Here is a 26,005-nt window from a genome sequence, read left to right as displayed (position 1 = left end):
CTAGCAACTTAATCACTTCCTGGCATCAACTGGTTGTTATGAAACCTCCCAATCAGAATTTCGACCCCTGCACAGCACTGAGACCGCCCTCATTAAAGTTGTAAACGACATCCGTCTGAACACAAACTTGAGGCAAACCTCAATACTAATGCTACTAGACCTCAGTGCTGCATTCGACACTGTAGAGAGACCATCAATTTAAAGTCTTAAATTGGTTCAGATCCTACCTACAAAATAGGAACTACTTTGGCGACAGAATTTTGGTCTCAAACCCTTATCCTTTCTCTCTGGTATCAGATCATGTATCTTTCTGGTAAAAATAGAAAATAAATTGAAAGTTAAAAAGGCATTTAGTAAGTAAAATAGAAAGTGCAATGTATTTAAGATCAGATCAAAAGTCTCTCTGGAACCCACGTCGGGACTCCAACCCGACCTAAAGGAACTTGGTCCTTTCTCTGGGACTCCAACCCAGATTCTAGGATTCTAACCCAGACAGACACTCCCATTGGCGACTTTGTATTAGAATCAACCAACGTGATGTGTGGAGTGCCACAAGGTCTTAGGACCCTCTTTATTCAACATCTACATGCTCCCACTAGGGCAAATCATGCAAAGTAACAATATTGACCATCATTGCTATGCTGATGACACACAAATCTATGTATCGCTATCACCAAATGACTATCGGCCAATAGATCTGCTGTACCAGTGCATTGGGAAAGTGAAAGACTGGATGTGCCGAAATTTACTTCAGCCAAATGAGGACAAAACAGAGATAATTGTATTTGGTGCTAAAACAGAAGGGCTTAAAGTAACCCAACACCTTCACTCTCTGTCCCTGAAAACCTCAATCAAAGCCAGAAATCTAGGGGTTATCACGGATTCTGATTTAGATTTTGACAGTCACATCAAATCAGTTACAAAATCTGCATATTATCACCTTAAAAATGTAGCAAGACTTAGAGGGCTCATGTCCACCGAAGACTTACAAAAACGTGTACATGCCTTTATCACTAGTAAGCTTGATTACTGGAATGGTCTCCGTACAGGTCTCACAAAAAAAATAAAAAGCCCAGTTCAGACCAAAGATTCACCTTGCAACGGCTTGCAACAAGACGGTTTAAGAACGTCGCAGGGGCGGTGTGAACGGGTCGTTGCAAGCCGTTGCAAGGAGTTGCAAGGCGTCGAAAGGAGTTGCAAGGAGTCGCCAGAGATTGAACATGTCAAATCGCAAGGTCCAGTTTTAGAACGCGGAGATTTAACTATTTCTCTTCAGCCAATCACAGCACAGAACAACTTGTACGTCACGGCCTTACTCCGTCCCGGTACCGTACTGTCCACTCCAGCATATATCCGAAGATGGCAGACTTCTGGTCCGAAGTCTCCTCCTTCTCTGAGGAGAGGGAGGAGAATTTAATTTGCTTGCTGGAGGAGCAACCTGTCCTTTACGACGTTGGCAGTAAGGGGTATAGCAACAGGGACAGCAAGAAGAAAGCATGTTGCGAAATTACGGTGGCACTTGGTGTGGTGTTTTAAAGCGTCTTAGAGTACCATATTAATATATTAACCATATAAATTTCATTTATTATTATTATTATCATTAAGTTCAACTCGTGACCGTGTTAACTGGTGACCATTGGCCGAATGCGTCGTTTGTTGTCGTGGCTACGCCAGCTGTTGGAAGTCGGGCCAGACACGTAGCTTTCCTTGCGAATTACTCTTTGATTTGTCTTTCAATAAAATGTCAAAAACATTCCCATCTCATTCGTATTTGGAGTGTAATTGGAAGAAACTTGTCACGTAGAACCGTTTTAAGCCGAAATAAATGAAAAACAAATGCTTAAATTATGATACATTACGGGATTCGAACTCATACCATCGTGGGGGGGAATATTAATAAGGTTGGATTTCATTCCGTTGTACTGTAGACCCACATAGAAAGTTTCCGCAAAAAAAGTATTAATTCTTTGTGAAAACACGAAAGGCAGCCAGATCAACTTGTGAACTTGCGTTCACAGTTGCTAGGGATACCACCTACCGTCGCAGACCGTTGGAGCGCGTTGCAGCCAGTGTGAACTGCCCAGTTTTAGAACGTCGCAGCCCGTCTCGTCGCAAGGCGTCACAAGGAGTTGCGAGTTGCAAGTCGTTGCAAGGTGAATCTTTGGTCTGAACAGGGCTTTAGGAAGCTTCAGAGTGTTCAGAATGCTGCTGCTAGAGTTTTAACAAAGATCAAAAAATTTGAACATATTACACCAATTCTTAAATCGTTACATTGGCTTCCTGTAGGTCAGAGAATTGATTTTAAAATCATGCTGCTAACCTATAAATCCCTACATGGTTTGGGCCCAAAATATTTAACTGATATGCTTCCACTACATAAGCCTTCTAGAACACTAAGATCTTCTGAGACCAATCTGTTAATTATCCCCAGAGTAAACACGAAACATGGGAAACCAGGATTTAGTTACTATGCAACAAATAGCTGGAATAAACTCCCTGAGGATTTAAGACTTGCCCCAACTGTGAGCTAGCCTGGTTCTACCAGACTCTCGTACTTCACTTCATTTCATTTCATTTGTACAGAGAGTCTGGACCTAATCAATTGACAAACGTTAACTCACTTGAAGGCGGGTGTCTGTTGAAGTTTAAAATGATTGGATCTGCCCAGTGCCACTATGGATCTGCAATAACCAATCGCTAACGTTTGGTTGTGACGTATGTCATGCGCCGGGAATCACGCGCAGGTTGTACACAAACCAAACATCTTGCGCGTCCGTCAAAATGTCCGTCAACGACAGCTTCAGGTTTTGTTCGTCAAATTTAATTTATCAGGGAAAAATTGCACATTGTAAATCAACTACCGACCTACAACAACAACTCAAACTGGCGTACGACTTTATCGTCATTGTTCTCAGACACGCCCTCTGTTCGCTGATTGGTGGCCGCTGTGGCGGCACCAGAAAACCAAATTACATACAGCAGGTCCAGACCTAGTACTGAAGGGAAATTCAAATTGAGCGGAAGTACTTAGGCGGGCGGAGCCAGGCTAACTGTGAGCACCTTTAAAACAAGATTGAAGACTTTTATGTTTGCTTTAGCTTTCTGCTAAATCTTAAATATATTGCAATTTCTAAAAAGCTTTTTTTTTTATTTTTACTTTGCCTTTATTTTACTAAAATGCCTTTTTAACTTTCCCTTTATTTTCTATTTTTACCAGAAAGATACATGATCTGATACCAGAGAGAAAGGATAAGGAGCTAGAGACACAAGTTCTGTCTGGGTTAGAGTCCTAGAATCTGGGTTGGAGTCCCAGAGAAAGGACCAAGTTCCTTTAGGTCGGGTTGGAGTCCCGACGTGGGTTCCAGAGAGACTGTTGATCTGATCTTAAATACATTGCACTTTCTATTTTACTTGCTAAAATGCCTTTTTGACTTTCAATTTATTTTCTATTTTTACCAGACAGATACATGATCTGATACCAGAGAGAAAGGATAAGGGTTTGAGACCCAATTGCTGTCTGGGTTAGAGTCCTAGAATCTGGGTTGGGGTCCCAGAGAAAGGACCATGTTCCTTAGGTCGGGTTGGAGTCCCAGAGATAGACCTGAGTTCTGTCTGGGTTAGAGTCCTGACGTCTGTCTGGGTTGGAGTCCCAGAATAAGGCCTTTGGTTGCTGTCTGGGTTAGAGTTACTAGATTCCGGGTTGGAGTCCCAGAGAAAGTACCAAGTTCCTTTAGGTCGGGTTGGAGTCCCAACGTGGGTACCAAATTATTTTAGGTTGGGTACGCGGATACCAGAGAGACTGTTGATCTGATCTTAAATACATTGCACTTTCTATTTTACTCATTTCTTTGCATATGTTTTCTTTTACTTATCTTTTATTTTATTTTATTGTATGACAATGTTTATATGTGAAGCACTGTGGGTCTGCCTTGTGTTTGAAAAGTGCTACATAGATAAAGTTGCCTTGCCTTGCCTAAGTAGTTAAGAACGCAAGTTTATTTTGAAAAAATAGCAACTTTCTGCGTTAAAGGGACACTGTGTAAAAGTTACTCCCATCTAGTGGTACAATTGGATATTGCATTCAAACTAATAGTGCCAGAGCCCGTCTACGAAGAGCCTAGGCACTTCCATACGCCCCATTGTACCGATCTTGGTTGTAGTTCCTTCAGAAATCCACTGGGGGTGATCGCGGGCGAGTCCAGATTGAATGGGAGTCTATGGGGCTAGACGGTTAAATATATCTCTTTACCTGCTTGTCGTTGAAATATCGCAAATTTCATTGTAGATTCCGCAAGTTCAATATAGATTATAGTTCAAAAGTCAAATGAATGAGTACCTATGTCCTTTCGATTTCTTACAGTTTGGGCCGTTGTTGGCCGTACACGCTAGCATTCTGCTAATGAATGCTGATTGGTCAGGGACGGACTTGCGACTGATTACGACCAGAGACCCCTCTTGATGGCATCTGAAGCTGAAGCACAATCTGAGGACCAAATATAAATGAAAGATAAATAGGTTTTTGCAAATTGCAACCAACAAGAGCGCAGTAAATCAACCATAGGCTAGTGGTTGGCTACGTTTTTTTTTCATTCATTCGACTTTTGACCTATAATCTATATTGAATTTGCGGAATCTACAATAAAATATGCGATATTTCAACGACAAGCAGGTGAAAGAGACATATTTAGCCGTCTAGCCCCATAGACTCCCATTCAATCTGGACTCGCCCGCGATCACCCCCAGTGGATGTCTGATGGAACTACAACCAAGATCGGTACAATGGGGCGTATAGGAGGTGCCCAGGCTCTTCGTAGACGGGCTCTGGTCTGGCGTTAGCCAGGCTATTCCTACGTAGGAGGGGGCGTCGAAACTGACTCGCTCGTTTGGTAACTGTAGGCGGGGTACTTTCAGAAATAGAGTGGCGAAGTCACGCCCCTTCCGGTAGAGCCCATGGGACCTATGAGATCGAAAAATATGAATGGGTGTCAATGGAGAGAAAATAATTATTTTCTGGTCCCAGTCTTTATATGCCCTGGATTACACATATGTTGTTTGTGGATTTAAATGATAATTTTTCATGCAAAGAAAACTAAACATTTTCGTGAAGAAGTTTGATAATTTTAGGTTTTATGTGAGGCCGCTTTGTAAACTACAGCTCTTCGCTGCTCTCGACGCATATGATATACGTCACCACATCCGCACTTGGAACACGGCACAGAGAATGCGATCTCTCTGCTCCACTTCACCACTTTTTTTCAAGGCGAGGATTAAAGCATAGAAAGAGGTGAAAACCACTATAAGTCGGGGCATGTGGAGAGTTTTAGTTATGTGCCATCTCTGTGTGCCATCTCTGTGCCGAGTTCCAAGTGCGGGTGTGATGACGTATATCATATGCGTCGAGAGCAGCGAAGAGCTGTAGTTCACAAAGCGGCCTCACATAAAGCCTAAAATTATCAAACTTCTTCACGAAAATTTTTAGTTTTCTTTGCATGAAAAATTATCATTTAAATCCACAAACAACATATGTGTGATCCAGGGCATATAAAGACTGGGACCAGAAAATAATTATTTTCTCTCCCTTGACACCCATTCATATTTTTCGATCTCATAGGTCCCATGAGCTCTACCGGAAGGGACGTGACTTCGCCGCTTTATGCATATCTCACTCAAAAAATCATGTACAGACTTTTTTCAAAGTTTGTATGCGTGTTGGAGCACCAGAGACCCAAAACAACACCCAAAATCCCAGAAAAAGTGTTGTTTTCCTAATCTGTCCCCTTGAATTTAAACAATAGATAAAATGCAGGGTCAACTACTGGTGTAAAATGTCATGCCCCCCTTAAGAACAATGTCAGTTTTCGTTTAAAATATAGATTGGCTTGTATTAAAAGCAATGCTTAAGTTAACACATTGAAAGTTAAGTTAACACATTGAAAGTTATTATATCAACAGACTACAACTACCCCCACGGGTCAAGTGTTACTTACTATTAATTTATTTAAAGAAAAATATGAATGTATTAATTGCTATCCATTAGTAATGTAGCGGGGTTTGAATACGTATGTGTAATTCACACACGCACAGACACACACGCGCACACGCACACACACGCGCACACACACACACACACACACACACACACACACACACACACACACACACACACACACACACACACACACACACACACACACACACACACACACACACACACACACACACGCACTGCAGAAATATAGCTAGGCCTATTTAAAACTAATGTATGAATGTCTGTGCATGTGGGTGCGTATATTCCTTTAACCAATGGCGACGCAGGAACAGGGTCACCTTCCACGCCCCCTGTTCACGCAGACTCAGTCAAAGCCTGCTTGTAGCCATTCTTCCTCCCTGAGATCAAAAAACTCTCACCTTAGAAAGGTAAGATTATTTGACCTTTTCAAATGTAGGCAGCTTTCCAAATGGTCTCGAGAAAGTAAACTACGCAAATATAGTTTTTTTGGGTGAATATTCGCTCCTACTGCCTTTCATTGGCAGTGTTTTTTGCAACCGGCAACACAACAAGCTAGCCAAAAGCTAACCCCAGCTGTGACCCAAAAATCCGGCGTTTGGGTCACAAATATCCTATATTAATAAGTATATACCATAGTTGTATAACTGTCGTGTCTACATTCAACTTCAAATCAGTGGACAATATAAAAACCCCTATGGACTCGTGTAGTGGTGTTCGTTTCATGTTCAGTTCTACTTAAAGCCAAATTGCAAGCCATTGCTTTGACTTCAACTAAGCCTTCCGGGTCACGTTATCCTTCTTATATCCATTAACCTTTTGATAAATTATTCTTGAAACAACAGCTGGTTTCAAATGTCTTTGTAAACCGGAAGTGAGAATCTATCGCACTATTACCAAACATCAGCTGCTGTATAATGACTATTTAGGGAGAATTTACAGATATTTACAACGATCCAAAGCCAGGCCTGTATATAATTCATCTTCAACACTGTAAACAATCACAGTGGTACAAAATCTAAACCCAAACTAGAATACACCACCTATTGTTTTTCACTTTATTTTCCAATTTGGTGAACTGTGGGATTCAAACTGGATTTTCAAGTACTTTTGTGTTATGTTTGACCCCAGCTCTCTGGAGCTCACCGCCCCACAGTAAAGCTGTATAAACACCGGGTTGAGGGTGCGGACGGAAGCGGAGCGTCGTACGGGGAGTTGCGGAGTGACCTCGCCATGAGTTACAAACCCATCGCTCCCGCGCCGTCCGGATCCAACCACACGCCTCCAGGTAAGCCCATATTAGGCATGCAAAGGATTCTACGATCAGGCCTGTGTTGTCAGCGGCATTAACGCTTTATCCAAAGCTATTGTCTTTCAAGTCCTTCAGTTATGAGCATGGGGTTAGGGCATCTTGCTCAAGGGTGCCTACAGGTAGTCCGTTGACGGTTGGACCCAGAACCTCTCAAATGAGAATAGAATGCCCTATTTTGTAGACTATTCCGCCTAAACTATCCTACTAATTGTTTGAGAACATCAATAGGAAGGTACTGCTTTGAAAATGTCGTATTTCTCCACCTTTCTAGGTTCCAGCGTGCCCTCTCCGTCGTTGCCATCCTCGTCTAACTTTAGGCCAGCATTCAGCGACTTCGGCCCCCCATCTATGGGCTTTGTCCAGGTATGTCTCTGATTAAGGTCCCCCCCTTCTTTAAGTTTTGACCAGGTAGGTCTCGTAGCTTTGTCCCCCTTTCTAAAGCCCTTGTCCAACTATATGTAGGTAGTTGTGGTAGTTTGGTCCCCCCCCGTTCTATAAGCATTTTCCAGGTAGTTCTGGTAGCTTGGTCCCCCCTTCTATAGACTTTGTCCAGGGGTGCTGGTAATTTGGTCCATCCTTCTATGGGCTTTTGTCCAGGTAGGTCTGGTAGTTTGGTCCGTCCTTCCATGGGCTTTGTCAAGGTAGGTTGGGAAGTTTGGTCCGTCCTTCTATGGGCTTTGTCAAGGTAGGTCTGGTAGTTTGGTCCGTCCTTCTATGAGCTTTGTCCAGGTAGGTCTGGAATTGGTAGTGTGTCCTTATTTGGGCTTTTTCATCTGCTGTTTTATTTTGGTTTTCAGTTCAGTGCATGTACATTTATGCCAACGAAAGGAGGTACAGGCGCACAAACTACTCAAAAAGTTGACCGGTAGTCTTTTATACCAGACTAATGTTCTCAATAAAATTATTATTCAGGTGTGGGTTGCAAGTTTTCATTGTAAATTGCTCTTCAGTATATTCCGCAAGCCCAGAGCATTTTTTTCGGGGCCAAATAATGATGGATATCTTTGAATTGGCTGGATTCAGAATATCTTTGGATTGTCTGCTCTGCACACACATTCATTAGTTGGTGTGTACGGTTACATCATAGTTTATTTTATAAACATTTTTTACGTCAATGTATTTAATAGGGATGCACCGAAATGAAAATTCTTGGCCGAAACCGAATATACTGAAACAGTTGGCCGAATACCGAATTTGGCTTTTACTGTTTTTCATTTAAGAACAATATACCTTTTAAATAAATTAGTAAAACATATATTTTTTTTTTATCAAAAAAAAAAATGTTAGGTGTATTATTTTCGGCCTTTTTACTCCTTAGGCCAAAACCGAACATTATGTTTTGGGGCATTTTCGGCCGAACATTTTCGTTGGCCGAATATTCGGTGCATCCCTAGTATTTAACCGTTGGATATTTAATTCCCTGAACCTCAAGCAATTTTTTAGTTCACGGTGAAAAAGTAAAACATTAGAATGACTAAAACACACCCTTAGAAAGTGAAAAAGTTGCTTAATAACGGTTTGTGGTTTAATGTGATAAATGACTCGTATCGTTGATCCCCAACACCTGCGCCCTCACAGCCAGTCAAGGTTTCCCAGGGCTCCACCTACAGCGAGCTGCTCTCTGTCATCGAGGAGATGAGCCGGGAGATTCGCCCCACCTACGCAGGAAGCAAGAGTGCCATGGAGAGACTAAAGAGGGGTACAGCTCACTTTAACTATTGTTCATAATAGAAAAGGGTTAGATGTTCAGTCCAACTGTGGTAAAGCACCACAGCTTGGGTCAGGGGTCGAGTAAGCAGACCCAGCAGTCCTGCTATATGGCACAGAACCTGGGCCAGAAACCAAGAACTGCCTTGTTTTGTGTTTCGTCAGAGTACCACTGTAGGTTGATCCGTCATACATCTTGATGACACTCGTACGTTTTTACATTTTTCAAGCTGCCGTAGCTACGATTGGGTAATCAAGGGCGGGAGCAATTTTTATAAGAATGAACGACCCAAATTACCCTTCCCTCACCATTTTTCCACACCATTTAGAAGTGAAATGTCATGGCATTTCTTATAAATTACTCAAATTATAGCTCTTAAAAGGATCAGACTGGTCTGGGAGATAAAAGCCTCATTACAGTCTTCCCTGGCTTCACTTAACCGCTGTTTTCATCATTTCAAAAATCACAATGCTCCTCGGCAGAATTTGCACTCTAAAGCCCTTTTGACAATTTTATATAAATTGCGGATTAAGCCAGTGGGCCAATTGTGTTTCTTTAACGTGGTACGTTTAAAAACCTTAAGGAACCATATATCTAAATGAAGGGCTATAATCTATAGGAGCGATTTTTCCAGGGAGGGGAAGATACTCCTTCAGAGAAAAACATGTTGGGGGAGGAGTTTAGGTGCGAGATGGGCAGATAAAAGCAGGCAGACTGCAGGAAGCTCTAAAGCATCGGAGTCAGTGGGAGAATTTTTTTTTGTTATGTTGTTCAATACCTGGTATTAAGCAAATAGAGAAATCCTGTCCTGATTTGAAGTTTGAGGTTAGTGATGTTTTTACGAAAAGTTCCTTGTTCGGGTCGGCCTACCATAAGGATCCATGCTGCGTCAGAGCGATATGAAATGTCAACTAACGTGAATGGATAAATAAAATACATTTAATCAACTTCCTTGGGCTGCTTGGCGGTCCATGCGGTATTTTGCCCTCGTTTTTTATCTCCGATATGCCTACTACATTCACAGCAAACTGACATTCATTGAGTATTGTCCGTGACTGTGATCCCACACCTGGTGAACTGCAGGGGGTGCAGGAGACCATGTGGCCAAGTGCCGGACTGACGCCTTGCATCCCGTTAAACTGTCCCCTCTTCTGCTCCTTACAGGCATCATCCATGCCCGGGCCCTCGTCAGGGAGTGTCTGGCAGAGACCGAGCGGAGCGCACGCACATAACGCTGTTCACATTCCCCTACCCTCCCTGATCGATGCCTTCGCTAAGGTCTCGTCTCATCTCCACCTTTTAGTCTCCCATTCTGAGCTCCTATCATTTGCATTTTATAATCTGCATTCCTCCGCACCATGTCTGTCTTCACCGGGTTCGTTCAATGTTTGAAGGTTCAACAGATTGGAGATGGATGTTGTGGCCAGACTGTAGGGATGGGTTGGGGTGGGGGGGCTTTTTAACTTGTTTTGGAACAGGGTTTGGACCTGGTGTTCGGAACTTGTTTTGGAACAGGGTTCGGACCTTTGGACCTAGAAAGGTTGGGGTTTAATTAAAAATGAGGCCCAACGCTTGGCTTGAATCTCTGTGAACAACAATCTCCAACCAAGGGCTGAATTTTCTATCCTGTTTTTTCTGTGCAGAAATAATGTGCACCTCCTTGAAAAACCCTAATGACCTTTGACCCGTTTTTGTTCTGTTGAATGCATTTTGTAAGAGCAACATTGTTGGGAGTTCTCACACCCCAAACTCCCTCTTTCCATCTTTCCGTTTGTCAGTTTGTTATGGCAATTTTGTAAATGAGATTTTTGCAGATCCGTATGTATATCTAAATTAAATAAAAACAAAATCTGATTTGAATTAAGGGGTCCCGACTTTTTCCTACAACAGCCAGTCAACAATTATTGCCATTTAAAGAGCAAGTAAACCCAAACCCGTTTGTTTTAAACATGCTAATTATATGGTATTTTGATCGGTTATTAAATATAGAGCAACCATGAATAAAACAGTGTTTCGGCCTGCCTCCCCAAAACACTGATCGATACACCCTGCTCCAAACACGGGTGGCGTTCTTTTCACAAGGGAATGCCTTTTCTGAGACCCTCCCTACTAAAAGGACTAAGTCCCGTTGAAACAGTGACTAACTTGCTCTTAAGAGGGGCACCAACACAATCATTTTCTAAGCATGAGTCTGCCTGAAAAGTGCTATACAAATAAAGCTGCATTGCCTAATATAAAGGAGTATTGCTTCACATGCGCATTGGGAGACAGCTACCCTTCGAGGCAACAATTGTTTCAAAAGACTTGTACGAAGCCGTTCTCTTCCATTAGAAAGCCTTTAGAACCTTTTGATTCCATGACGCAACTCAAAACAGAAATGTATTAGCAGTGAGTTCAGTATAACAGTTCAGCATTTTCTTTCTCTCCCAGTGAAGGTAAATGGTTGGCAGAGAAAAAAGGGTCAACAGATTAAGAGACATAAACATCCCTCCAGCACTTACAAAATACAAAGAAACCAAAGCATCAATCAATAATAACGGATGTATTTGCAAAGAACAGTTAAAATATAAAGAACTTTATAAGGAAATGGCAACGATAACATAAAAATAAAGAGTTACGTGAGTCGGTATAGATATGATTGTCATGACAACGTGATGGTTTTCCAGGGCAGACGGCACACTATGTCTTTGTTTCCTGCTTTTGCTGTGTGTCTATAAGCGTGTTCCTTCCTCGGTCAATTAGACGGTGCAATTTTGGTCCAAAGAGGACAAATATATACAGTCCCATTCTTTTTTTCCAACACTTCAGCATGTCAAGGTAATTATGTTGTTACCACAGTGCCTTGACACTACAGTCATAACAAGTCTTTCCTTACGTATTCCCTCTATGAAGATTCAAGCTACAAGCTGTTCACGCTGCCAGGGTTGTGTATTCAATTGTTCACTGGGTCGTCTTGTGGAATCTGACTGATGCACAGGACATCTTTTAAGCAGCCGCTGAATACTAATTCTTTGGGTAATGATTGATACGTTGATTATTAATTAAGAAATCTAATAAAGGAGGTTTTATCTAATAAAGGGGGTGTAGCAAAAGATTAATTAATTCATTGCTGGTTCTTATCGCAGCGTAAGACAGAAGAAAGAAAAAAATTGAATAACAAAACAAGAGGAAAAGTGAGTGCGATGGAAAGAATATCCGCAACGGTGAAGACATGATGTAGAAGAATAATAAATGAACAAGATGGAGGGCAGGAACTACTGCCCTTATCTCAGGCTTTGGGTAAGAGTTGGCTATAAGGGGGGGGGGGGGGGGGGCTTTGTTCTGCAGGTATACCGCATACAGTGAGTGCAAGGGTTTCTGTGTGTGGGGAGGTGATGGAGGGATGGAGGTGGAAGGGTGTATAGTTCTGTGTATGGATAAAAACTGAGCACTCAATGTCCACGGCTTCTCCACATCAAAAGGTCAGTCACAAGCGTGGTCTTGGTTTGGGCTGGTGGTGGAGTCAAGCCTGTGGAGGATGAAGAAGATCCAAGTGAAAATCCAAACAGGGCAAAAAAAAAAATCCCTAGAATCAAGATTTTTGAGTAAAGAGATGATTCTCAAATAAAGATGGATAATATTGAGCATGGGCAGTGAGCTAGTGACACACTCACTTTTTAATGTCTCAGGTGAACCTTTTAGTAGAAAGGATTGGCAGTTTGGGATATATGTTTTTCCCTGAAAATCGGGCTCAAGAAGACATATCTTAAAAAAGCTTCTAGGAGCCAAATTGACGTTTAAATAGCTAAAATAGTGAGTGCCTTTATTTTGTTTTATATGGTACCGGTTATTTATATGGTTTACATGTCAGCTTAAATTGTTATTTTTTTGAGCCAACAGAAATGTGTTTGTTTAAGGAAAGACACTACTCATGGCAACGCAGAGTTTGAGCTGCAGTTTTCTGAAATAAGACCAATCTGTGATATGACTCAACCAAATACCCGCACCAGGCCGAAACACATTCTCACCGCATGGAGTCAATAAAGCTTATCACGGCTTTAAGATTACAACCAGGCTTTGAGAAGAAAGACTTGGTGCGGAAGATCAAACCCAATACATAGAAAAAACTAGCTTGTTCTATCGCCAAGATGAGTAACGCATGTTTCAAACCAGACGTACGGGGGAGGTGCTGGCGGTCTGGGTGTTCCCGCCGAAGAGGTCTTTGTATCGGTCCTTCTCCTCCCTCCCCTTGGCACGCATCTTGCCCTCCAGGGCCCGGAGCTCCTTGGCCACCGATGGGCCCAGCGTGGGGTCCAGCTCCAGCACTTTGGCAAAGTCAGCCCGGGCCTCCACCTCGTTCCACACGGCCGAGTGGGCTTTGCCCCGCTTGTAGAGCGCCTTCACATTGTCTGGGAGATGGGGGGGGGGGGGGGGGGGAGGGGAGCGGAGGTCACACGATCAGCCTCGACAGGAAGGTTTTTTGGGGGTATTTCTTCATATCCTGTGGTGTGTTGATTGTGATGTGATAATCAAATTGGCTTTGAACTACTTTTTAATTTGAATGTTAATTTTAAAACAAAACATAACTAGTTGGACCAAAATATTGTACAAGATAATTCAGAGTTGATTTGGATGAAAGCGTCTCTAAATAATGACTGTAAATAATGATAGTCCCCATCCACACATAGTTCCTATTCAATTACTGGGATAACCTTCCAAGCACCACTATTGATTTTCGCTGTTCACCCATGCAGTTGTTTTCTGGAAGATGTCCGTCCTGTGACCTTTCACACATGGCATCCTTTGCCCTGTGCAGACCAGACTGCCTGTGTGAAAGGGGCTGAAGAAGCCTCACCTTCGTATTTGGAGATCAGGGATGTGCAGTGCTCGATGACCTCGTAGTACTGCCCCTGGACCATCTGACACTGGCAGTAGTTGAGGAGGAGGGGCGTGATCATTATGTCCAGCTTGATCCACACCTCCTCTCCCGGCTGCTCCTGAGAGTCACAGGGGAGGGTACAGAGGGTTGGGGTTCCATCCCAGAGGTCCACAGCCTAAAACTGTAGGGCATCCTTGATGCCCTAACCCCTTACCCGCTCTTTAATGACTTGTAGTTAAATCAGAACAAGTCTCTTTAGGTCAAAGGGCCTGCTAATGACTTAATGGTAAATAGCATTCTAGGGAAAGTAAAGTCAACTACATGCAGTACAATTAGCAAGTGTGGCTCCGCACCTCCAATAAATGACCAACAGCCTCGACGTACATTTAACTATTCACAATATGACCATTAAATGTGCGGTGGCCCATCTCAGGGCTCTAAGACGTTAAGGGCTCAGGGCTCTTAAAGGCGGCGACACACCGGGCCGACTGCCCGAGTCGCGTCGTTAAATGAAGTCGGTCTAATAATCTGGCCGACTCGATGAACCAAAATGGGAAGAACACACCTACGTGGTTACAGCTGAAGCTGTACGTTCTGCGCTTGCGCGAGATGTAATATCCCCAAAACCACAGGCGGCTCTAATCTGTATTGCGGTCCGAAAAAAAACGTAAAACTGAAATACCAGGTCCTCTCTCTAGACCAAAACACAGAGCACGCTGTCATCACCAGTCACTGTTGTCAAACGATGGATGATGTTGATACTGGCCTTGTCAGCTCTCTTTTCTTACATTTTTTTTTTTCCGCTTTTTCTTTTGGAAGAAGAAAGTCGTAAGCGAAAAATAAGGAGAAAAGTCAGACGCACAAAGTGGGTGAAGCTGTCGATCCAACGGCGAACAGGCCAAGGGGCTACCTACTCATATCATGTCTGAACATGGTGCAGTGCATTTTCAATGGGGCAAGATATAGGACAGATTGACCCTGTGTAAAGAGGATAACTTCCTGGGTTTCAATTGTGATTATTCAGAAAGATCAATAAAAATCATAATTGCTTCATGTAGCATCATCACTGCTAAGTCACCACACTAGCGTCATAGATGTTGGAAAAAAGCTGAATAGTTTTTGGTCAGGGAATAATGGAATGTGAAAAGTTTGGCGAGTATTTGGTCGACGTGGTTCAATTTGATGCCAAACAATGCGTTGAGAGAGTGTTTCGACATCGTCTTCGCTTACACTTCGTTTATCTGGTATGTTTACCATCCTCACTTCCGGGCTTCGCTGATTCGCTAGTCAAGCTACTAGCCCTCCACCAATCAGAATGGTAAAAGACTGAACGACTCACCGACGCCGATTTTCGGCCCGGTGAGTCGCCTTAAGGCCTAAAATTCAGATTATTCGATTTATACGACTTTTTAAGGAACCGTGGAAACCCTGTATAATTAAGTTAAAGGCCCATTATGCAACTTCGGGCATTTCTTCGCTGTTTTCTTGGTTTTAGCACGCACATTTCTCTACACAGCACCCCCTAAAGCTTCATAGTAGATATTTTACAACACTGTCGTAACCCTTCCCCATGCACTTCTACGCGAGCCATGTGCATTTGTTTTCAAAGAAGCCGGCGAATACGTGGAGCCATGTCCGAAGTACATGTTCATAAAGTGTAGGCAAGGTTATACATTTCTAAAATGGGGTATTTGTATTGCAATAAATATAAATCCATACTCTTTTATAGTTGACGGGGAGAATTTATATCCTAGATTATAATTGTTTTATCTTAGGTTGAACAGAACAATCAGTGTAAGAGTGTTGGCCAACATAATAATCTAAATAAACAAGAACCTGGATTCGGGGATTCAGTCTGTATCTGGGGGACGAGACAGACGAACAGCAAAACACCCATGGAAACAAAAGGTGTTTATATGGTTGCAACCAAGCAAGCTAGAAACATACAGGGCTCACAACAAAACGGTCGAGAAAACAATTTTTACAGGGCTCACAACAAAATGGTTGAGCAACCACATTTGTACAGAGACTATCAACATCAAGAATACCACGAAGACAAAGTTCACCCAAGGTTACTTTCAATTTCAAAAGCAACACGGCCAAGTCGGCGTCTGATTTGCAGTCTTCTTTTTCTTTCACTATTCCTGAAAAGCTTGCCCAACGTTTACTCGTGTCTGGCCTCTCTGTCGGTCAGTCTCCCTTTTCTCTTCTTCTGTTCCTCTGACATTGGGTTTCTCTATCTCTTTTTAGTCGGCTGATCTTGATGAATGTAACAATCCCTTAGTTACTTGTGTTTATATCGAGCCGGTTCCGTGTTTGGGGGTCTGTGCCGCAAAGCAATTCGTTACTTCGCGAGACCCGAGACTCCCGCGAGAGTGGGCAGCGGGTCGCCGGCAGAAACATACTCCTTTTCTCCGCCAAGATGCGCAAGGGGGAGTCGAAACAACGAACAATCTAACAAAAATGTATAATAGAACCATCGCAATGACTCTTAGCCTGTTATATGAAGGTAAATCAAGGCAAAAAAGTTGCATAGTTCCCCTTTCACTCGTGTCTGATCTCTTTTCTGGTCCATTCTTCTTTTGTTCCACCGACAGTCGCCTCTTGGGTCCCTTATCAGTCGATTGATCCATGATGAATGCAACAATTGCCTCGCAACTGGCTGCTTATATTTAGCCGGTGCTATGTTTGGGTGTGTGTCTGTGCCGTAAAGCATTTTCGAAACTACAATCTGACTACATTTTCGAGGCGCGATTGGATACTTCCGCTGCGTCACATCCGGATTGTGTCGGTCCGAACAGAGCAAGTTGCATATGCGCTTTTTCCTTGGAGAGGTGACATGGGGCAATGACACACCCACCAAACAACCCAGAAATGGTTGCAGACCCATCAGAATAACTCTCAACCAGCATAATTAATGTAATTTTGGCTAAAAAAGTTGCATAGTGGGCCTTTAAGATAATAAACCGCAATTAATATTAGGCAATTATGAAATCAAACGGTGGCCAGTTTCTCTGTAAAGGAAGAGCTCAGTTTTGCCTTATGAGGCACGGTATTCATCTGATCATGACACAACCCTCGTTGTTTAAAGGTGAAATCTGGTGTAAAATAGATCTGGGATATTTTTAGTATGATAATGAGTTGGAATGTTAGTTTGGTAGCAAAAAAGCGCATGTAGACGCATTCTTAATTTGGCTGTTTTTAAACCTATTCTACCAAAACGCTATAAACTTGGAACGATGAGGGCATGTGTTACACTAAAAACTAAATCGATATTTTAAACCACTTACAAGGCTACAAATAGCCCGACACTTCTGTGATAGTATAATAAGGGTTCAGGGGTTCAGTACAGATTGTTTATTTATAAGGACATTTTATACACACAATACCATCAGCAGTTATCATATTAAACATATCCCAGATCCATTTTACACCAGATTTCTTCTTTTAAGACAAAGTTGAAGCATTCGATTGATGAAATGTGAAATACATGTGAATGAAGCATTTTAGCATAGTCCTAAAAAATTGATGTGGCAGAACACAAATGCAATACCAAAGAGTACCCACAAGGGGAATCATTTCCGTAAGTCGAAATGCTGGCAAACTTTTATAAATAACTTTTATTCTAGACTAACAACTACTTCAAAGAGAAAACAATTGGATGGTGCTACTGCCATTACACAAAGGGATTATAAAAAAACATAAGGGTGTTATTGAAAGCAAAACATAACACAGCAAATTGCACCCAGAGGACTGAGTCAATTCCCCACGCCCACAGAAAAGACTTAACTTATTGAGTTTTCCCTCTAGAAGTCAAGCAATGTTGCAGTATCACTCATTAAACAACCTCCCAATTTATTGTCATTTGGACGATTTGAAATGTTGAAGACTCAAGGCCACACCTAATACTTTTAAAGCATAAAGGTATGCTGCTATAAACAGTGATGTTGATAGGTTTTCAATGTAGTGAGTCCCCGGGACCCACAGGTGGCGAGTTGGGTGGGTCCCTGAGAAATTCAATGGGTCCCGACTCCCCAGTTTAAAAAATGTGTTTCTTTTTTATTATTATTCTATTTCTTAAATTAAATTAGTGTTAAACTCCTTGATGGTGGTATGATATGGTTAGAGCTGGAGTACTCAACCGTTCATGTCTAACACTAGAAACGCCGGGCCATTTTTACTTACTCCGAGCGCCACAAGAGGGGTCAAATGACCCCTAAGTCATTTTAATGAGAGGCTGTGCATTTGCACATAATGATCACTAGGAGGCGCCAATGAGCTATTACCGCGCGAGCGCCACATTTGTGTGTGTGTGTGTGTGTGTGTGTGTCACAAGCCTAGTCCTCACGATTTTGTCATAAATGTACATATATTCAATCAGAAGGATTGCAAAAAAATCCTGTTTGATTTGCTCATTCGACACGAATGAGCACAGCATCGAGCAGTGGAAACGTGGGTTTATTTACTATGAAGTTCGTATTTTTAATTGTTGAAATGAAATCAGCGGTGACAAGCTAGTTGTTTTGGTAGCGGCTAAATTAGCATGTCGCGATACTTTGTACAGGGGGTCTCGTCTGCGCCGAGTAGATGCGCAGAGGGTTGAAACAGCGCTTGTCCGATCTGCTCACAAGAAGGTTTCTTTGGCCAGTTACTGTGATTAAACACGAGTTGTTTAATGTTCACAATGTATCGTTTTTCATGGGGAAAATGAGATGCGTCCCCGGGACGCATGGATAGTGAGTTTAGTGCGTCCTTTCAGATTTTAATGCGTCAGGGACGCAGGATGCGTACCTAGCAACATCACTGTATAAAACACATCGTGCTTCACCGACAACATCTTTCAATTAGATGAAGTGAAATCTAAACCCATAAATAAAGTGCAAAACACTTTATTTATGGGTTAGGGTTAGGGAATTTCTATGCAGACAAATTCTGTCTGCATAGAAAAGACCCGATCGCCGTGGCTCATTTTGCCCTCCTGTACCCAACAACCCCAGTCGACGGACGCTCTCTCCTCACCTTCATCTGTAGGTTTTTAAGGCAGGCGATGCTGTTATAGTACTTCTCCGAGGCCTCCTTTATGCGGCCCTCCTTGAACAGGGAGTTCCCCTCCTCGTGGATCTGTGGAACCGCGTCCAGCTTCTCCTTGTCCGACATGGCCCACACGTCCAGCATGAAGGACCCCGGAGGAAGCACCTGGACACGCACACGTAAGCGCTTCTTATTTTAAGTGCCGTGCCATGAACATATCTTGCTCGTTGTCATTTTGTACGATGGAGGCATGGTTCAGCCATGTACCAAGACTGAACTAATAATGAATACAAAACAAAAGTAGTGAAGCTAAGAAAAATATAAAAGATGTGTAGGTTAGTAAGTAAAATGATTAGAGTGCCAAAATGTATGATTAGCTGATTGTAAGTGTCAATACATATGAAATGTAAGCAGAAGCATTCACAGACATATGTGATGAATTTGATTTGAAGGAAAACCGCTATGCATCATGGTATATAGTCTAGAAATAAGTGTGCATCAGTGATGCACTTCCTTCACAGCGTAAGTAGGGGTGTGTGTATCTCTCCTTTATGGGACGATCCAATACGTATCTAGATACATGCACTTAGATACGATTCAGGGATGACCTGAATTGCACGAAAAAAGAAAAAAAGATATAGGCTGTATCGCAATTTTGGGGACGCATCCTTCGAAGGCTGCATTTGAAGACCGCTTGCGTCACAGCGGCGCGTCGAGGCTGTCCCATTTCAAAGGCTCCTTCAAATGCGGCCGAGAAATTCTCCTTTTCCTGAATTTGAAGGGTCCACTGTCTTGATCCTTCCCGGCCCAACGTATCCCAAGATTCATTGCGCGTTGGATTTTTTCAGAAATGGCTTCATAGAGAGCGGAAGCGGCAGTTGTAGCAAATTATTTATTTAATGACAGATATATGTAAAAACATTTAATATTAAAATAAAGTTGGGACTATTTTGAATTTGTAACTTTATTGTCAAAGTTCAATGACATTAACATAGCAATATATAGTTAAACTAATTAACATTCTATTTTATATAATTATTATATAACGGCTCCATATTTCTCCTCCGTCGTCCTGTTTGAACCGCAGCTGTCAGGGTTGCTAGGTGACAGGAGCGGCGCGTCGTCACGCAAGGTAAAGGGTGTTAACGGCTTGTTACGCAAACTTGAAATGCTCCGTAGGCCATTTAAAAACGTTTGCTTGGCCTTCGGTCCGGCCTTCACGGTCTACGAAGGCCATACCTTCATAGGCCGCGTCCTTCGAAGGATGCGCCCCCTGAATTGAGACACAGCCATAGAGCGATCTGATTAGTCGTCGACTGTCAGGTGGCTTACCTCCAGCAGCTCTATGGTGAAGACGAGGGGCTGGGGGCTGGCCTGCAGGGCGTCGAGGTCCTGGTAACCCAGGGAGTGGTGCGAGTGGATCTGGGCGATGCCACAGCAGTGCCTCTGGCCTTCCAGGGGGTCCTTCCCCGCACTGATGTTCCTCAGAGACTGGGACACCAGGTGGTACAGTGCAGTGTGCTGTGATGGGACCCAGATACAGGTGTTATTCTGCTATAGCGCTCCTCTGGCCTGGTGTTAACATGCATTTAATGAGTTATGAGTATGATTATAATTAACCGCTATGCTATTTTTATACAATCCATTTTATATGCGTTTATATTAAATAGACAACCATAATAACAATGGTTATACACTTTTGTCGTTTCATGCAGTCTTACTACTGTATGTTTTCCACTACATCATTTTTTTACGATTGTTCTTCGATTGCATTTTTGTGTCTTATACATTTTTTGAGGTTTACCAATAAAATACATGTTTAACATTACACTGCCCATTGAAATGAATAGTAATCACTAAAGTCAGAAAAACACATTGCTGACATAGCCTGACGCAAGAGCTACATCGAAGAGTTATTTCCCAGAGTAGCTGCTTCTCGCACCTGGGTGCTGCAGGTGAAGTCAGCGACCTCCCCTTTCCTCATGGTGATGACGACCCTCTCCCACACAGCCAGTTTAAACTTCTTGCCCAGGATTAACTCCATGGGTTTGCTCTGCCCTCCCATCTTCCTGGAGTCGTCCAGGACCGTGCCATCGCACAGGCTGGTGCGGTAGTGAAACACCACCTGGTTGAGGAATACAACACATTTACACCTTTTGCACTTTCAAATACAACACACACTTTTAGACGCGTGCATACACACACACACACACACACACACATCTTGATAAAACACTCACTTTGCGATAAAACTCACTTTTCGATACAACACTCTTTTCGATTCATCGCAACTTTTAGATACAACGCACACGTTTAGATATAACACACAATATATGACTATGCGAACCTGATTCCACAGTTTAATGATAATAATATTTTGCTTACTGTTGACCAGTAAGCAACCATTATTTAACCTGGAGGAAAAAAAAATCTTAGGAAGCCATATTGGCTGTCACATATACTAACCAATCATAACTACTGAAACCCAATTGACAGCCCGTACCAACCAATCAACGCCCGGGAAAACACGCTATATTGGCCCGCCTCCGCCTCACTGGAAGGGATACGGTTTAGCTTGAAACAACTAATCAAAAGGTACCATAAAGCATCATCAAATCAGGAAACTTGGGAACCTAATGATCGGTCAGCAAAGTTGTACTTATTTTAATAGCACAGTTGTATAAATAACGGCAACTAAGTGAAATATAGTTCAGGTTAAATAACCTTAGCATTGACGTTAGCCACATAGCAAAAATCAACACATAATGTAGCCATTTTACGTACTGTACGCACATAAATCGTTTATCCCCACGACTGTCTCTACCTTAGTTCCATCGGGAAATGTTGATAGCTCCCCTCTTCCAGGACTGGTGAGTTTCTTTTGTATCCCTTCTTCGTTTAGCTGGCTTGCCACCTCCTCCATCCTTCTTGGAGATTCAAGTCAATAGCTTGATACTAGGGGCGTGACGTTACGTCTCGTCATAGCCTAGGGGTCTATGTAAATCACACACGTATGTGCCTACTTTATGCACTGAAATACACTTCGCCAAGATTGGTCAATATATAAATTACGTTATTTGAATACCTCCATCAACATGAAACAATTATGTTACATTTTGATATCAGTGCAGGGTAATTGTGTTTTTTACCAGAAAATACACAGTTATAGGCTTCCTTGAGCAAGAATCCCGAACCCTTACCTTTTCGTTAATATTTGGGAAAAAATGCCTGTCGAAACCTAGATTAAAGCATATGCTAAATGATGGTGGAATGGTGGGTGTTGTTGTGTTAGATGAGACAATTATATCGGCACTGTTCTTTTACTATACAAAAAGTTAATTTGTTTATTTCACATTTCTATGTCATCATTCACATATTTGAAGCGTCCACAGGTTTACCAAATATTATCATAACAACGCATATAAAGTGAAAAAAAAATGTAACACTCAAGTGGTTAAAATTAACAAGTGGTCATAATAATGACATGTTAAAACATATGATGGACAATTCATTTAGTGTTTCTTTTTACAATAAAGACTGAACAAAGTGTGGAAAAAAAAAAACATAGCAACGGAAAACAAGATCAGTAAATACTGACAAGATGTAGAGTTGGAACCACAGATCATTTTTCAAAGTAAGGCAGGTAGAAGAATTTGAAGCCCCGCCTCCCGTGAACAGCACAGCTGATGTAAGTCACATGGTAAACTGGAACAAACACAGAGCAAGACCGTTAACGTTGCAGAACAACAAGTACATTTCAAAAATCGATCCACTAGTAACCAGTGCCCACCCCCAGTTGCTGTGTCTAATCAGATGTATACTTGATAGATCAACTCCCTGTTGGGACTGTACCGACTGGTAGGCCGGAGTTGATCAGTCGATCAACCATGACATAGCCGAGGCCCTTTAGAATTGTATTTCCCAATGCTCCAACTGGCGACAGTACAGTTGTAAACATAACTTGGGATGAAATCCAAAATAAATATTTACCCCCGGGTATGAAGAGAAGGAATCCGGGAACAAAGAAAATCGCACTTGAAACACCTGCACAAACAGATCCATTACTTTATAATCTAATCATTATAGCTGATAACTTACTCATACTTCTTTTTTTACTTTTGTAACTACAACACCCAAGAAGACATACCTTTGAAAATGATACAGAATATATGAGGAGTGTTTGTTTAGAATAGTAGAATAGAATAGTGTATGATAGTGTGGTATAGTTCTAAATGTGTGAAATGGACTGCATTGAGGTAGGTGGCAGGCGGTAGGTTTTATGATATACATGTTGTCCACTTTGGCCGACCATGTGGCTTGGTTTTTCCTACTGCGTTTGCTAGAACATGAGGTTAAAGTGGAATAACACTGATTTATCATTCCAGTCTGTAGTAAATAGTCCGCTAAACCTGACTTACTGCCCTCCTTTATGCATTAGGGGCAGGAAAGTTTGTACCATGAATGCCAAGTTATAATCCTTTCTCTTTGAGGATAAGCCGTTGTTTTCTGGTCTTGTTTTTGTCATGTGCTTGTTCTCACCTGCGTCTGGGTTTAACTGGATTACAATGCCTGTAAAAATAAGGGCTGAAAAACAAATGTGAGATAAGGAGCAGACAGAAGAAAATAATTGTCATTCTTCCTTATCTTATTAATGGTGTATACTTAGAGGGCATCGGCACAAACACACATAAATCCCCCCGAAAAGCCCTGAAGGAATTCATTTTCCGAATTAAACAGAGGTAAAATAGATTTAAATAGACTAGATTTAATAATAATCAGGGAAAAACAAACACTCAATTCCTCATCACAAATTTGAGGGGAGAGAGAACAACATGTCCCCTCCAAGGTTGTAGCACCAAAGAAATATTCCCACGCACGCACACAAATGCCCATACCCAGGTGCCCACACACTCAGGCATTCTCAACCAGTGTTTACAGGACAATCAATACACCTGAGAGCAACCAAACTACAGAACAGAGCTCCCTCAAGGGGGGACTATATTTCCATACAAAGTGGTTTGTGCATTCGTGTGTGCGTTTGTAAGAACACAAATAGAACAGTACATGATATGAAGCAGTACATACCAACTCCAGTGATGAGCAGGAGGAACGAAGCCAGGACAACTCTGTAGTTCTTCTTGACAAGCGGGTGAGACATCCACCTGATACACAGCACAATGATGCATGGGTTTGTGTCTGATTTAATACATGCTTGTCAAATCAAACGTTACTATTTATATGGGTTTTTCTATTTCAAAACAATGAAAAACATAAGTGTGTACACTAGTGGGTTCAAGGTAGCCATCTCCGTACTAGTTTTCCACGAAAAAAAGGTTTTCCTTGTAAAAATGGCGAATAAGCACCAAGCAGGCATCTTGGAATAATTGTGTCCTAATTGTGAAACCTTCCTATAGGGGCAGGATCGTCTTACAGTGGCTAAGGGTGTTTGTCATTGGAGTATTAAAGTTAGTCAGTTACCCGCAGCAGTGTGCGGAGAGGTGGGTGACGGAGCTCAGGGTACTGAAAGACCACTGCGAGCTACAGTAAGACAGGTTGGAAGGGTCACTGTAGGGAAGGGTAGAAAGAATATCAGCATTATTCATACATTTTGCATAGATAGAACCAACTAAAAGTTAGAATTGAAAGACTGACCTGATTTTAAAGAAGTTGTTGAACGAGGAATGCCCACTGCTTCCCAAAACGTCCTCATTTTCTAGATTCTGAAAGGGTCATGTTTACAACACATAGGAGTCATTGTGATGGTTTGTTATTTGCATGCATGTGTGAGTAGAGTGGGCCATCTACCTGATACTTGAGATTGCTGTGGTCTGCAGAGCCGGCGGTTGCCGGCGAGGGGTGGCTCTGAGGTTTCGTGAAAGACAAGGGACCAAATGTCATCTCTCCTGCTGCTTCTCTGTCCTTTTCTCGACTATTCCATCCTTCCCGTTCTCCGTCGGACACCGCCACATCCTCTTCTCCGTCCAGAACGAACGCGTCATCGATGCTGAACTGCGTTGCCATGGTCTCAGAAGTCCTCCTGGCCCAGTGGGTTGGAGCGCACTGCGTTAAGGGACGGGAATGATTGAGATTGTACAATTTCATGAGCTGTGAAATCAGTGTTTCGTGGTGTTGCGGATTGTCAACACTGCACCTTGAAAATGGGTTAGGGTTAGTCGGACCCTCTAATCCCATCAATGAATGTGCGTACAAAGCCAATGTAATGAAAAAAGACCACTACATTTTATAGTTTTTAAGATAGGCCTACAAGATTGTCGCGCTTAAACACATTATTGGTAATAATAGCCTACACGTTATCCGATTAGTTTCCATACCAAAAGCACTAGGTCGACGAGGTCGTATGCTGAGCTATTGTTTGGAGAATTTCCGCTACCAAGTCAGTTGATCGGCCGTAAACTTACTCTCTTTGAAAATATCTGAAGACAAGATGACACGAACTTCACGTTTATAGGCAATCCTTCGCATATCTACATGGTTGAATATCTGTGTCGCGTTTTTATAAAATCATAGAGGGCATCTGGCTGCCAAAGAAAACTTTCTAAAACTTTTGTGTTTCTTCTTTCGTTGAATTGGCCCTCGATTACACTGGCCTGAGTACGCCCCATGAAGTGGGGCCGATAGAGGTAGAGTGCAGCATTGTCGATCAGTTGCAAAAAAACCTGAATGCTATTGGATAAAAACCGGGCCTGTTTTAATTTCATCCTCCACACATAAATATATTGATACATACATACATACATACATACATACATACATACATACATACATACATACATACATACATACATACATACATGCATGCATGCATACATGCATGCATGCATGCATGCATGCATGCATACATACATACATACATACATACATACATACATACATACATACATGCATGCATGCATGCATGCATGCATACATACATACATACATACATACATACATGCATACATACATACATACTGTACATACTGTACATACATACATACATACATACATACATACATACATACATACATACATACATACATACATACATACATACATACATACATACATACATACATACATACATTTCTA

General features: G+C 42.1%; 3 protein-coding genes across 5 annotated transcripts; 1 reads left to right on the top strand and 2 right to left on the bottom strand.

Annotated features, from left to right (window-relative positions):
• Positions 1-6,275: 6,275 nt before the first annotated feature.
• Positions 6,276-10,887, top strand: cdk2ap2 (cyclin dependent kinase 2 associated protein 2). The gene is made up of 5 exons (XM_030351140.1): positions 6,276-6,417; positions 7,139-7,295; positions 7,591-7,682; positions 8,898-9,018; positions 10,192-10,887. The coding sequence occupies exons 1-5, from the start codon at positions 6,304-6,306 to the stop codon at positions 10,257-10,259; spliced, it is 552 nt and encodes a 183-aa protein (XP_030207000.1). The 5' UTR covers positions 6,276-6,303; the 3' UTR covers positions 10,260-10,887.
• A 663-nt stretch (positions 10,888-11,550) lies between these two features.
• aip (aryl hydrocarbon receptor interacting protein) lies at positions 11,551-21,920 on the bottom strand. Of its 2 annotated transcripts, XM_030351133.1 has the most exons (7): positions 21,741-21,920; positions 20,859-21,041; positions 20,249-20,437; positions 18,905-19,081; positions 13,862-14,003; positions 13,186-13,415; positions 11,551-12,535 (listed from the first exon to the last, which is right to left on the bottom strand). In XM_030351133.1, the coding sequence occupies exons 1-7, from the start codon at positions 21,837-21,839 to the stop codon at positions 12,530-12,532; spliced, it is 1,026 nt and encodes a 341-aa protein (XP_030206993.1). In that variant the 5' UTR covers positions 21,840-21,920; the 3' UTR covers positions 11,551-12,529. The 2 variants fall into 2 exon arrangements, with proteins under 2 accessions (XP_030206993.1, XP_030206994.1); XM_030351134.1 differs by lacking the exon at positions 11,551-12,535 and having other exon boundaries at positions 13,343-13,404.
• A 309-nt stretch (positions 21,921-22,229) lies between these two features.
• On the bottom strand, positions 22,230-25,539 carry tmem134 (transmembrane protein 134). 2 transcript variants are annotated; one of them, XM_030351138.1, is made up of 8 exons: positions 25,336-25,539; positions 24,722-24,976; positions 24,569-24,636; positions 24,395-24,481; positions 24,002-24,078; positions 23,456-23,500; positions 22,907-22,960; positions 22,230-22,621 (listed from the first exon to the last, which is right to left on the bottom strand). In XM_030351138.1, exons 2-8 carry the CDS (start codon positions 24,935-24,937, stop codon positions 22,539-22,541), a joined length of 630 nt encoding a protein of 209 aa, XP_030206998.1. In that variant the 5' UTR covers positions 24,938-24,976; positions 25,336-25,539; the 3' UTR covers positions 22,230-22,538. The 2 variants fall into 2 exon arrangements, with proteins under 2 accessions (XP_030206998.1, XP_030206999.1); XM_030351139.1 differs by having other exon boundaries at positions 24,722-24,953; positions 25,336-25,533.
• Between the last annotated feature and the right edge of the window lie 466 nt (positions 25,540-26,005).

Source organism: Gadus morhua, chromosome 3, assembly GCF_902167405.1.
Source record: "Gadus morhua chromosome 3, gadMor3.0, whole genome shotgun sequence".
NCBI classification, from domain to species: domain Eukaryota; kingdom Metazoa; phylum Chordata; class Actinopteri; order Gadiformes; family Gadidae; genus Gadus; species Gadus morhua.
Note: the sequence above shows the minus strand (reverse complement) of the source record. Positions and strands in the feature narration are given on the sequence as shown.

What these genes read in the sequence shown, in the direction of transcription:
- aip (XM_030351133.1), bottom strand. Translation starts at nt 21,839, where the DNA reads ATGGAGGAGGTGGCAAGCCAGCTAAACGAAGAAGGGATACAAAAGAAA. An exon ending in TCACCATAGAGCTGCTGGAG is followed by an intron (nt 19,082 to 20,248) that starts GTAAGCCACCTG and finishes GTGCGTGTCCAG; the next exon opens with GTGCTTCCTCCGGGGTCCTT. An exon ending in TTAAAAACCTACAGATGAAG is followed by an intron (nt 14,004 to 18,904) that starts GTGAGGAGAGAG and finishes TGTGACTCTCAG; the next exon opens with GAGCAGCCGGGAGAGGAGGT.
- cdk2ap2 (XM_030351140.1), top strand. Translation starts at nt 6,304, where the DNA reads ATGGCGACGCAGGAACAGGGTCACCTTCCACGCCCCCTGTTCACGCAG. An exon ending in AAAACTCTCACCTTAGAAAG is followed by an intron (nt 6,418 to 7,138) that starts GTAAGATTATTT and finishes GTTTGACCCCAG; the next exon opens with CTCTCTGGAGCTCACCGCCC. An exon ending in CATCTATGGGCTTTGTCCAG is followed by an intron (nt 7,683 to 8,897) that starts GTATGTCTCTGA and finishes GCGCCCTCACAG; the next exon opens with CCAGTCAAGGTTTCCCAGGG.
- tmem134 (XM_030351138.1), bottom strand. Translation starts at nt 24,937, where the DNA reads ATGGCAACGCAGTTCAGCATCGATGACGCGTTCGTTCTGGACGGAGAA. An exon ending in ACAGCAATCTCAAGTATCAG is followed by an intron (nt 24,637 to 24,721) that starts GTAGATGGCCCA and finishes TGACCCTTTCAG; the next exon opens with AATCTAGAAAATGAGGACGT. An exon ending in CCTTCTCTTCATACCCGGGG is followed by an intron (nt 22,622 to 22,906) that starts GTAAATATTTAT and finishes TGTTTGTTCCAG; the next exon opens with TTTACCATGTGACTTACATC.